Here is a 12,077-nt window from a genome sequence, read left to right on the forward strand (position 1 = left end):
TCAGGACCTTTGGGGTCCCTGCCTCACCCTTACCCACTGGGAGAGGGGCAGTCTTTGTTCAAAGCCCAGGATTTCTCAGTTCTTCCCAGTCTAAGAGTGCCCTGGGGTGTCCCAGAGGGAGAAACAGGTCCTGGGGTGAGCGGCCAAGCTTTTGTGTAGTACTCAATGCCTTCTCTTGTATTTTACAAATCGTGTGTGTGTGTGTGTGTGTGTGTGTGTGTGTTGACTAGAAGAAAATCATCTCTGGGGACTTCCCTGGTGGTCCAGTGGTTAGGATTCTGTGCTTCCACTTCAGGAGGCACAGGTTCGATCCCTGGTCAGGGATGTAGGATCCCGAAAGTCTGGCAAAAAACCCAAAACAAACAAACAAAACAAAAATATGGGGTGGTCTTTCCTTTTCGCCGAATGCTGTCAATATGGTGTTTCAGGCGCTTCGTGGAGGTTGGCCGGGTGGCCTACGTCTCCTTTGGGTCTCATGCTGGGAGGCTGGTCGCGATTGTAGATATTATTGATCAGAACAGGGCTTTGGTGGATGGACCTTGCACTCAAGTAAGGAGACAGGCTATGCCTTTCAAATGCATTGCAGCTCACTGACTTCCCGCTCAAGTTTCCACACAGGGCCCGGCAGAAGTCTGTCGAGAAGCCTGGGAGAAGGCAGATATCAAGGCAAAGTGGGCAGCCACAAGGTGGGCCAAGAAGATTGAAGCCAGAGAAAAGAAAGCCAGGATGACAGATTTTGATCGTTATAAAGTCACGAAGGCGAGGAAAATGAGGAACAGACTAATCAAGCTTGAAGTTAAGAAACTTCAAAGGACAGCTCCCCTGAAGACTTCTCCCAAGAAAGCACTTGTTGCTAAGGAGGCAGCTACGGCAGCTGCTGCAAAGGTTCCAGCAAAAAAGATGACCGCTATGGGTAAGAAGTCACCTGCTCCAAAGGCATCTGGCAAGAAAGCATGAGAGCATACGAGGCTGTTATAAACAGAATAAAGGTTCTTTTTGACAAAAAAAAAAAAAAATGAGGGGTGGAATAGGGAGCGTGGGAGGGAGACGCAAGAGGGAGGAGATATGGGGATATATGTATATGTATAGCTGATTCACTTTGTTATAAAGCAGAAACTAACACATCATTGTAAAGCAATTATACTCCAATAAAGATGTTAAAAAAAAAAAAGACAAAGGAAAAACTGAAAAAAAAAACCAACCCCAAAACCCCGAAAATCATCTCTGATCCAAAAGCCTCCTGACCCCTAGGTATGAGCAGGGCCATCAGAGCTGAACCTTGGAGGGCAAGAGTGTGTCGGGGCAGTCAGGCTGTCAGGCAGAGGACAGTGGGTGCAAAGACTTGGAGGTTTGAAGCAGCATGTTCTGAGATGCTCGTTAATGGTGCAAGGAGCAGAGAGGGCAGGTAGATACGAGACCGCAGAAGAAGCAGAGCTGGCGCCAAGAAAGTCCTTAAAGGCTTGGATCTAGTCTTGGGAGCAATAGGGAGTCATGGAAGGGTTTAAAGCAGGGAGGGACATGGTCTTATAAGTGTGTCCTAGGAACTCCCCTGGCTGCTGTCTGGAGGACGGGCTGGGGAAGAGGGGAGAGGTAGGGGCAATCACCTAGTACAAAGTTGATAAGACCTGAATAGGGCAGCGGGGTGGAAGGAAGGAGGGGATTTTTAACTATTAGAACTTTTAATTCAAATATAGCACACATGCCAAAAAGAAATGCACAGGTCACAAATGTACGCTGCAAAGTTTTCACAACATGAACATGTTTGTATAGCACCCCGATCGAGGACAGAACATCACCAGACCTCTGAAGCCTCTGCCGTGTCTTCTTCTGTCACTCCCTCTGCCCGCTGCGCCCCTCCACCCCTAGGGTAACCCCTAACTTGACTTTGAATAGCATAGAATCACTTTGCTTGTCATTTGGACTTTTTTTTTTTTTTGAGGTTGGGTATCCAATTTTATTTTATTTATTTATTTAATTTTTTTTATTGGGGTATAGTTGAATTACGATGTTGTGTTAGTTTCAGGTGTACGGCACAGTGAATCCGTTATACACACACATATATCCACTCTTTTTTTAGATTCTTTTCCCATAGAGGCTGGACTTTATGGCTTCTTTCAGGCAGGGTGATAATCCTTTTTTTTTGTTTTTGCGGTACGCGGGCCTCTCACTGTTGTGGCCTCTCCCGTTGCGGAGCACAGGCTCCGGACGCGCAGGCTCAGCGGCCATGGCTCACGGGCCCAGCCGCTCCGCGGCATGTGGGATCTTCCTGGACCGGGGCACGAACCCACGTCCCCTGCATCGGCAGGCGGACTCTCAACCACTGCGCCACCAGGGAAGCCCTGGGTGATAATTCTTGTTCATTGTTGTAGAGTCTCTCAACCACTACTAATACCTGAGTCTGAATGCTTCTTGGTGTGTCCCATGCATTGTAGGATGTTGTGCAGTATCCCTGGCTTCTACACACGGGATGACTGTAACACGTGCCCCTCCCCCCAAGTTCTGACTACCAAAAATGTCTCTAGATGTGGCCAAATGGCCCATTAGGGGTAAAAATCACCCCGGGTTGAGAATCACTGCGATATAGTATTCCATTTTGTGAAATCATCACAATTTATTGACACATCCTTTTATTGAGCATTTAGATGGTTTCCAGTTTGGGGTTATTACAAGCAGAGGTGTTAGGAATATTCTCGTAGGTTTCTCAGTGAAGGTAAGTCCACATTTCCTTTGACTTTATTCCTAGAAGCCATAGGGTAGATGTTGATTCAGCTTTGTGGATCCTGCCAAACAGTTTTCCAAAGTGGTTGTGTCGTTTTACTCCCCTACCAGCAGTGCAGAAGCGTCACTTGGTATGGTCTTTCTCACGTTAGCCATTCTAGTAGGTGTCATGACATTTTGGTTTTAACTGGCGTTTCCCTGATGACTCATGATGTCAAGCATCTTTTTATTTATTGGCCATTTGGAGATTACCTTTTATGAAAGGCCCATTTTTCCTATGACATTTCTGCCTTTTTCTTGTTGATTTGTAAGAGCTCTTTATATATGCTGGACATATAGTGGCATCAGGGCCATCTTCACTCTAGTCCTTCTGGTCCCTTTGGCCACCTCCATCACACTGATGTGCCTGGCTGCATTGATCATCAGGTTACATTCTACTCTGGATCTACAGTGACATGATCTCTCTGACCACTGTGGGGGAGACACACTTGAAAGACACAAGTACCTAGAATAAAATCACTGCACTCCCAGCAGGGACAACCACTTCCATAATGTGTATTTACTTCCACAGACAGAGATGTATCTGGAAACAACACACGTGTGTGTTTAATTTATATAAATAGTATCACACTGTACTATCATCACACAACTTATTTTTTGTTTTCACTCAGGAGTATTTTCTTTTCATTTTTTAAAAATTAATTAATTAATTAGGCTGTGTTGGGTCTTTGTTGCTGCACGCAGGCTTTCTCTAGTTGTGGCGAGCGGGGGCTACTCTTCGTTGCAGTGCACGGGCTTCTCATTGCGGTGGCTTCTCTTGTTGCAGAGCACGGGCTCTAGGCATGTGGGCTTCAGTAGTTGCGGCACGCAGGCTCAGTAGTCATGGAGCATGGGCTTAGTTGCTCCACAGCATGTGGGATCTTCCTGGACCAGGGCTCGAACCCATGTCCCCTGCATTGGCAGGTGGATTCTGAACCACTGTGCCACCAGGGAAGTCTCTCAGCAGTATCTTTCTGAGATCCACTTATGTAGCGACAGAGATGAGAGGAGATATTTTTCCCTTTTCACTTGTGCATAATATTCCATCACAGGACTATTTTTCTTTCCATTTCTCTACTCCCCCACAAATGGACAGTCTAGTGGCTTCTAAGTTTTCACTCTTATGAACTTCAACAAAGTCCTTATAGCTGGTTCCTTGGTACTTCTCAGAAAGTTATTTCCTTTTAAAACCCACTCTCCACTTTTCCTGCTGCCTCCACAAGAAATGGTTCAATTGATTGGCCATTTGGAGATGACCTTTTGTGAGGAGCCCATTTCCCCCTTGGGGTTTCTGCCTTTTTCTTGTTGATTTGTAGGAGCTCTTTATATATGCTGAACCATGGGTCCTTTGTCAGCTATATTTCTGGGGCAGATATTTTGGAAGAAGTTTTGAGAGGCATTCAGGAGGTAAGCCCAACAGATCTAGGTGACTGATTGGAGGAAGGAGTAGAGAAAGATGTACCAATTTCTGGCTAAGTGTCAGGGTGACTGAGGGGGTCATTGCTGAGGTGGAATCATGGGAAGAGCCACAGGAGAATAAGGTGCTGGTGGATCTGAAGGGTCACTAGATTTTGACCTGGGGTCCCATGGACAAAGTGGAGCTCCAAAAGGAAGGGCCCCTGGGTGGGCTTCAGACCTCAGAAATCATTTGCAAGATACTCAGTCTTTTGCATTTTTCTGAGAATCTCTAGCTTGGAGCAGGTCCAGACATAACACGTTGATTCAGAGCCCCAAACACAACAGGGTCTTATGGGCCAACTGAGGACAGCTGAGGATCTGGCAACAGGATTTTCTTTATTTGCATTAAAATTTTTTAACTTATTGTAAAGCAGAATTGACTTTTTCCTTTGTTATGTAGCTCTGTGCATGTTAACATGTGTATAACCATCATCACAGTCAGGATATAGAACAGTTCCATCACTTGACAAAATTCCCTTGCACTGCTCCCTTTTTTAAAAAGTTAATTAATTAATTAATTAATTTTTGGCTGCGTTGGGTCTTCCTTGCTGCCCGGGCTTTCTCTAGTTGCGGTGAGCGGGGGCTACTCTTCGTTGCGGTGCGCAGGCTTCTCACTGTGGTGGCTTCTCTTGTTGCGGAGCACGGGCTCTAGGCGCACAGGCTTCAGTAGGTGTGGCTCGCGGGCTCTAGAGCACAGGCTCAGTAGCTGTGGTGCATGGGCCTAGTTGCTCCGAGGCATGTGGGATCTTCCTGGACCAGGGCTCAAACCCGTGTCCCTTGCATTGGCAGGTGGATTCTTAACCACTGTGCCACCAGGGAAGCCCCGTAGGATTTTATTTTTTTTAATAGACTTTATTTATTAGGGCAATCGTAGGTTCACAGCAAAACTGAGTAGGAAGTACAGGTAGTTCCCATATACTCCCTGTACCCAGCCCCACGCGACCAGCCTCCTCCACTACAAACATGGCACTGAGGAAGTGCCTTTGTTACAATCAATGAACTACATTGACACATCATAACCATCCCAAGTCCCTAGGTGACTTTAGGGTTCACTCTTGGTATCGTTCATTCTATGGGTACAAATGTATAATGACACGCACCCACCATTATAGCATCATACAGAGTCGTTCCACTGTCCTAAAAATCCCCTGCACTCCACTGATTCATCCCTCCTTATCCCTCAACCTCTGGTAACCACTGATCTTTTCACTCTTTCTATAGTCTTGCCTTTTCCACTTCATAGAGTTAGAATCGTGCAGAATGTAGCCTTTTCAGATTGGCTTCTTTTACATTTAAGTTTCCTCCATGTCTTGTCTTTTTTTACCCATGGTATGTCTCTTCTTTAATTTTTTCAACAATATTTTGCAGTTTTCAGAACGTAAGTTTTGCACTTTTGTTAAATTTACTCCTGAATATTTTATTTTTTCCATTATATTGAAAATAGAATTAGTTAAAAAATTTCTTTCTCCTATAAATATAATTAATCCTTCCATGTCTTGTCATAGCTTGGTAGTTCATTTCTTTTTCACGATGAACAATATTTCCTTGCCTGGATATATCACAGTTTATTTATCCACTCACCTACTGAAGGACATCTTGATTGCTTCTACATTTTGACAATTATGAATAAACCTGCAAACATCTGTGTGCAGGTTTTGTGTGGACAGAGCTTTCAACTCACTTGGGTAAATATCAAGGATGGTGACTGTTGGATCATATAGTAAGGGTATGTTTAGTTTTATAAAAACCTGCCAAACCATCTTCCAAAGTGGCTGGATCATTTTGCCTTCCCACCAGCTCTGAGTGAGAATTCCTGTTGCTTTCCAGGGATTGGGATCATTTTTTTTCTTTTTGGCCGTGCTGTTCGGCACGTGGGATCTTAGTTCCCCGACCAGGGATCCAACCCGTGCCGCCTTGCAGTGGAAGCACAGAGTCTTAACCACTGGACCACCAGGAAAGTCCTGGCAATGGGATTTTTAATCACAGAAAAATCTAGAAAAAAATATTGGGTTCCACCTGCATGCATCGTTTTTTCTTAGAATACTGTCTGAAAACACTTTCCATATTGTTAAAAAAAATCTGTGTCATTAGAATAATCTTTCCATATACTTAAAAGCATTAAACACATTTTTAATGACTGCCTAGCCGATTTGATCACGTTATTATATTGCAGTTTACTTAACTGTGCACTGTAAGCTTTGTGCTAAGTGAATATTAAAATAATGCTACCAGGGGGTGAGGGAGGGATGGATTGAGAGTTTGGGATTAGCAGATGCAAACTAATACATACAGAATGGATAAACAACAAGATTCTACTGTATAGCACAGGGAACTACATTCAATATCGTGTGATAAACCGTAATGGAAAAGAATATGAAAAAGAATATATATTTATATATATATCTGAATCACTTTGCTGTGTAGCACAAATTAACACAACATTGTAAGTCAACTGTACTTCAATAAAATAAATTTTAAGAAAAGCGCTACTATGAGTATGGTTATGTGTAAATACTTGCCTACTTCTCGTATTTCTTCAGGATGAATTCTCAGAAGTGGAAATACTGGCTTGAAAAAGACAAACACTTTATGATTCTTGGTTCATGTTGCCAAATGCTCTCCAGAAGGCTGTCATTTATACTGAAAGCTGCAAGCCAAAGCAATATTCTGCAATTTTTTTAAAAAGCCACGGTTTAAACAGACAAAAAGATGTTGCATTTTTAATCAGCAATGAGTATCTTTGAGAATTCCCAAAGTTGACTGTCTTTTCCCTGGTGTATCAGCACTGCTGTTTGGCTTGTTTCACCAGGATACTTGTGATTTCTCTGTTCATCTTCTCCATCTCTTGGTTGGACGATTCATCAAAATCGATTCATATAAGCTATTTACATTTTATTTTATTTTATTTTTAGATATGTTTGGTTATATACTAGATATTTTTTTCTTTTATTTATTTATTTGGCTGTGTTGGGTCTTAATTGTGGCATGCGGGATCTTCGTTGCAGCATGCGGGATCTTTCTTTGTGCCACGGTCTCTTCTTTGTGGCGTGTGGGCTTCTCTCTAGTTGTGGCGTGCAGGCTCAATAGTTGTGGCGCACAGGCTCCAGAGCACGTGGGCTCAGTAGTTGCAGCGTGGGGGCTTAGTTGCCCTGTGGCATGTGGGATCTTAGTTCCCCGACCAGGGATCAAACCCGTGTCCCCTGCACTGGAAGGCAAATCCTCTCTTCATTTTTTATAAATGTATTTATTTATTTAATTTTGGCTGTGTTAGGTCTTCGTTGCTGCACACGGGCTTTCTCTAGTTGCAGTGAGCAGGGGCTACTCTTTGTTGTGGTGCACGGGCTTCTCATTGCAGTGGCTTCTCTTGTTGCGGAGCACAGTCTCTAGGCACGTGCGCTTCAGTAGCTGTGGCACGCGGACTCAGTAGTTGTGGCACACAGGCTTAGTTGCTCTGAGGCGTGTGGGATCTTTCCGGACCAGGGATCGAACCCGTGTCCCCTGCATTGGCAGGCACATTCTTAACCACTGTGCCACCAGGGAAATCCCTGGAAGGCAAATTCTTAATTACTGGACCAGCTGGGAAGTCCCAAGCTCTTTACATTTTAAAGAGAGATAACCCAGTACATTCCTTTCCCATTTCTCCCACTACTCTTAAGCTTAGAAAGAGATTTGAAACCTCAGAGATTTGAAATCCATTTACTTTTATTTCCTTAATTTCTTTTTAGTCCCATGAAAATATGTAGTTCGATTTTTAGATATTTAACTCTTCAGATCACTTTGTATTCATTAGCAATTGTTGTGTAACAAATTATCCCAAAACATAGTGGCTGAAAGAAGCAATAAATATTTCTTATCTTTCCAATTTTCTGTGGATCAGGAGTCTGGGAGTTTCCTGATCCAGTTTGGCTTGGAGGGTCTGGCGAGGCGGTTCTCAGGAGGTTGTAATCAGAGATGTCATCATCTAAAAGCTTGACTGGATTCACTTTGAAGGTGGCTCACTCGTGACTGGAGAGTTGGTGCTGGCTGTTGGTGGGAGGCCTCAGCTCCTCACCACCTGGGCCTCTCCAACAAGGCTGCTTGAACATCCTCACAATATGGCAGCTGGCTTCCACCAGATCAAGCAATCCAAAAGACCAGGGGTGGTCACACGACAGCCTGCAGGTCAAATCTGGCCCACTGCCTGTTTTTATACATAAACTTCCATTATTGGCACAAATGATCGTTTGCTTAAATGTTGTCTATGGCTGCTTTTACAACAGCAAGTCTAGTCGTTGCAACAAAGATTGCATGGCCCTTGCTATACAAAATACTTACTATCTAGCTCTTTACAGAAGAAACCCTGCCAACCCCTACAAAAGACCAAGGTGGAAGCTGCAATGTCATTTATGACCTAGCCATATATAACTGTCCTACAGAATTCCACTGGTCACACAGATCATCCCACCTCTGCTTTAATATGGGGGGGACTTGAATACCAGGAGGTGAGGGTCACAGGGGGCCTATCTTAGAGGCTGACTGCCACACCCCTGAAATTTGTTTGCAGTTATTTTTGCAAAGATGCTGGGCTGCCTGCCTGCAATTCATTTTTCCTTCTTAATTCCTAAAGAACATTGATTTTGTCTGGGACAACAGTATGCTCAGTTTAAAATGCAAATGTCCTTAGATTTCCTTGGAGTTTGAAGTGGTCAAGTGACCCATGTGTGGCCAATGAGATGGAAGTGGACATTGATGGTAAGCTTCTGAAAAGCTATTGTTTTCCTTATTAGAAGGGAAAACCCTGACATTTCTACATTTTTTGCACACAATGCTCCTCTTTCTTTTTTCTTTTCTTTTTTTTTTTCCTTTCTTTTTTTTTTAAATTTATTTATTTATTGGCTGTGTTGGGTCTTTGTTGTGGTACGCGGGCTTCTTGTTGTGGTGGCTTCCCTTGTTGTGGAGCACGGGCTCCAGGAACGTGGGCTTCAGCAGTTGTGGCTTGCGGGCTCCAGAGCGCAGGCCCAGTAGCTGTGGCACATGGGCTCAGTTGCTCCGCGGCATGTGGGATCTTCCCAGACGTGGGATTGAACCCGTGTCCCCTGCATTGTCAGATGGGTTCTTAGCCACTGCGCCACCAGGGAAGCCCTCCTCTAAGAGTTTTATAGTGTCTGGCCCTACATTTAGGTCTTTAACCCATTTTGAGTTTATCTTTGTGTGGTGTTAGGGAGTGTTCTAATTTCATTCTTTTACATGTAGCTGTCCAGTTTTCCCAACACCACTTATTGAAGAGACTGTCTTTTCTCCATTGTATATTCTTGCCTCCTTTATCAAAAATAAGGTGACCATATGTGCGTGGGTTTATCTCTGGGCTTTCTATCCTGTTCCATTGATCTATATTTCTGTTTTTGTGCCAGTACCATACTGTCTTGATTACTGTAGCTTTGTAGTATAGTCTGAAGTCAGGGAGCCTGATTCCTCCAGCTCCGTTTTTCTTTCTCAAGATTGCTTTGGCTATTCGGGGTCTTTTGCGTTTCCATACAAATAGTGAGATTTTTTGTTCTAGTTCTGTGAAAAATGCCATTGGTAGTTTGATAGAGATTGCATTGAACTTGTAGATTGCTTTGGGTAGTATAGTCATTTCCACAATGTTGATTCTTCCAATCCAAGAACATGGTATATCTCTCCATCTGTTTGTATCATCTTTAATTTCTTTCATCGGTGGCTTACAGTTTTCTGCATACAGGTCTTTTGTCTCCTTAGTTAGGTTTATTCCTAGATATTTTATTCTTTTTGTTGCAATGGTAAATGGGATTGTTTCCTTAATTTCTCTTTCAGATTTTTCATCATTAGTGTATAGGACTAGCAGGTGGGTCTGGCTCAGTCTCCCATGGGGTCACTGCTCCTTCTCCTGGGTCCAGATGCGCACACTACTTTGTGTGTGCCCTCTAAGAGTGGAGTCTCTGTTTCCCCCAGTCCTGTCGAAGTCCTGCAGTCAAATCCTGCTAGCCTTCAAAGTCTGATTCTCTAGGAATTCCTCCTCCCATTGCTGGACCCCCAGGTTGGGAAGCCTGACATGGGGCTCAGAACCTTCACTCCAGTGGGTGGACTTCTGTGGTATAAGTGTTCTCCAGTTTGTGGGTCCCCCACCCAGCGATTATGGGATTTGATTTTATTGTGATTGCACCCCTCCTACTATCTCATTGTGGCTTCTCCTTTGTCTTTGGATGTGGGGTATCTCTTTTGGTGAGTTCCAGTGTCTTCCTGTAGATGATTGTTCAAGCTGGCTGGTTGTTGCTCAAGGTCTCTCAGTGGGTCACAGGCAGGCTGGGATTGGGGTCACTTCCAGGTTCCTGACTCTCCTGTCTGGTGATTGATGCTGGCTGCCGGCTGGGAGCTCAGCTGAGGTTGTCAACTGCAACACGTACCCATGGCCTTTCCATGTGGCTTGGGCTTCCTCACATGATGGAGGCTGGTTCCAAAAGGGAGCATCCCAGGAAGGAGCCGCATTGCCATGTATGACCTAGCCTTGTGGTGTACTGTCACTTCCACCACTCTCTATTGGTTAAGATGGACACAGAGTTCTGCCCAGGGTCAAGAGGAGACCTAGACCCCACTTCTTGTCCAGGAGTGTCAAGTTCACACTAAAGAAGAGCAAGTGGCATGGGAGAGATTCTTACTCCTGTTTTTGGAGGATGCATTCCGCCCCATCCCCCTGGAGTGTCAGTCACATCCAGGAGGGCAGGGTCCTTGTGCCTAGAAAGTGCCTGGCACACAGTAGGTGCTCATACATCAGGAATTTTTTTCTGAAAAATCCCATGTTCTGAAAAGTCACACCTTCAAAATAACAGGATATTATTTATATATTTATGTATTAAAATATATAAATAATGTATGGTTTATCTTAGGTTATTAATTATAATAATATATTAAATGTAAGTTAAATATTATATTTAATAATAAAAATATTTGGGCAAAAATAGGGTGGAGGGCAGGACACCAAAACCCACAGCACTTTGTACCCAGAGTGCTAATAAAGCCAGTAGTCAGGACTTCTCTGGTGGTGCAGTGGTTGAGAATCCGCCTGCCAAAGCAGGGGACACGGGTTCGAGCCCTGGTCCGGGAAGATCCCACATGCCACGGAGCAACTTAGCCTGTGTGCCACAACTACAGAGCCTGTGCTCTAGAGCTGTGAGCCACAACTACTGAGCCTGTGAGCCAGAACTACTGAAGCCCGCACGCCTGGAGCCTGTGCTCCACTGCCATGAGAAGCCCATGTACCGCAACGAAGAATAGCCCCCACTCACTGCAACTAGAGAAAGCCCACACGCAGCAACAAAGACCCAATGAAGCCAAATAAATTGATTAATTAATTTAAAAAAAAAGCCAGTACTCATCCTGGTCCAATCCCTACCCCAGGTAAACCTCTCCTGGTTTCTGTGCCCAGTCTCTGGCCTCAAACTCAGGGTACCTGCCTTTTCCTTTGAGATGAAAACATTTGCTCCTAAGAGAGGTCACTTTTAACCTAGTTCAAATCTGATCCAGCCTGTGGATGTCTTCATTAATTTATTTCTTCAAACTAGGGGGAAAATGTCTTTTCAGTGTCTTCACCTGAACTTGAAACATTCCCAGGTAAGAAAGCAGAAGCTGTAGAGGTTCTTGAGGCCCTAAATCAGCCACAGAGCCCAGCAACAAAACACAACCATGAATAAAAATAAAAAAGAAATAAACAAATGTAAGATTAAACACACACACACACCACAACCATGAAATGCAGTTGTGGAACTCAACATAAAAGCCAGCCGTAAAACCTGGCTATAGAACCCAACATAAAACCCAGCCACAGAACCCAGCCACAAACTCAACAGTGGAACCCAGCCACAGAATCC

The 12,077-nt window shown here is 44.2% G+C and overlaps 1 protein-coding gene across 1 annotated transcript; it reads left to right on the forward strand.

Annotated features, from left to right (window-relative positions):
* Positions 1–405: 405 nt before the first annotated feature.
* On the forward strand, positions 406–957 carry LOC309819972 (large ribosomal subunit protein eL14-like; the record flags this gene model as incomplete). Its single annotated transcript, XM_082650400.1, is given in 3 exon segments — positions 406–579; positions 581–629; positions 632–957. Coding segments are annotated over 3 exon segments (549 nt in total).
* Positions 958–12,077: the final 11,120 nt, after the last annotated feature.

This window comes from Grampus griseus (assembly GCF_964374135.1).
Source record: "Grampus griseus genome assembly, chromosome: 3".
Taxonomy (NCBI): Eukaryota; Metazoa; Chordata; class Mammalia; order Artiodactyla; family Delphinidae; genus Grampus; species Grampus griseus.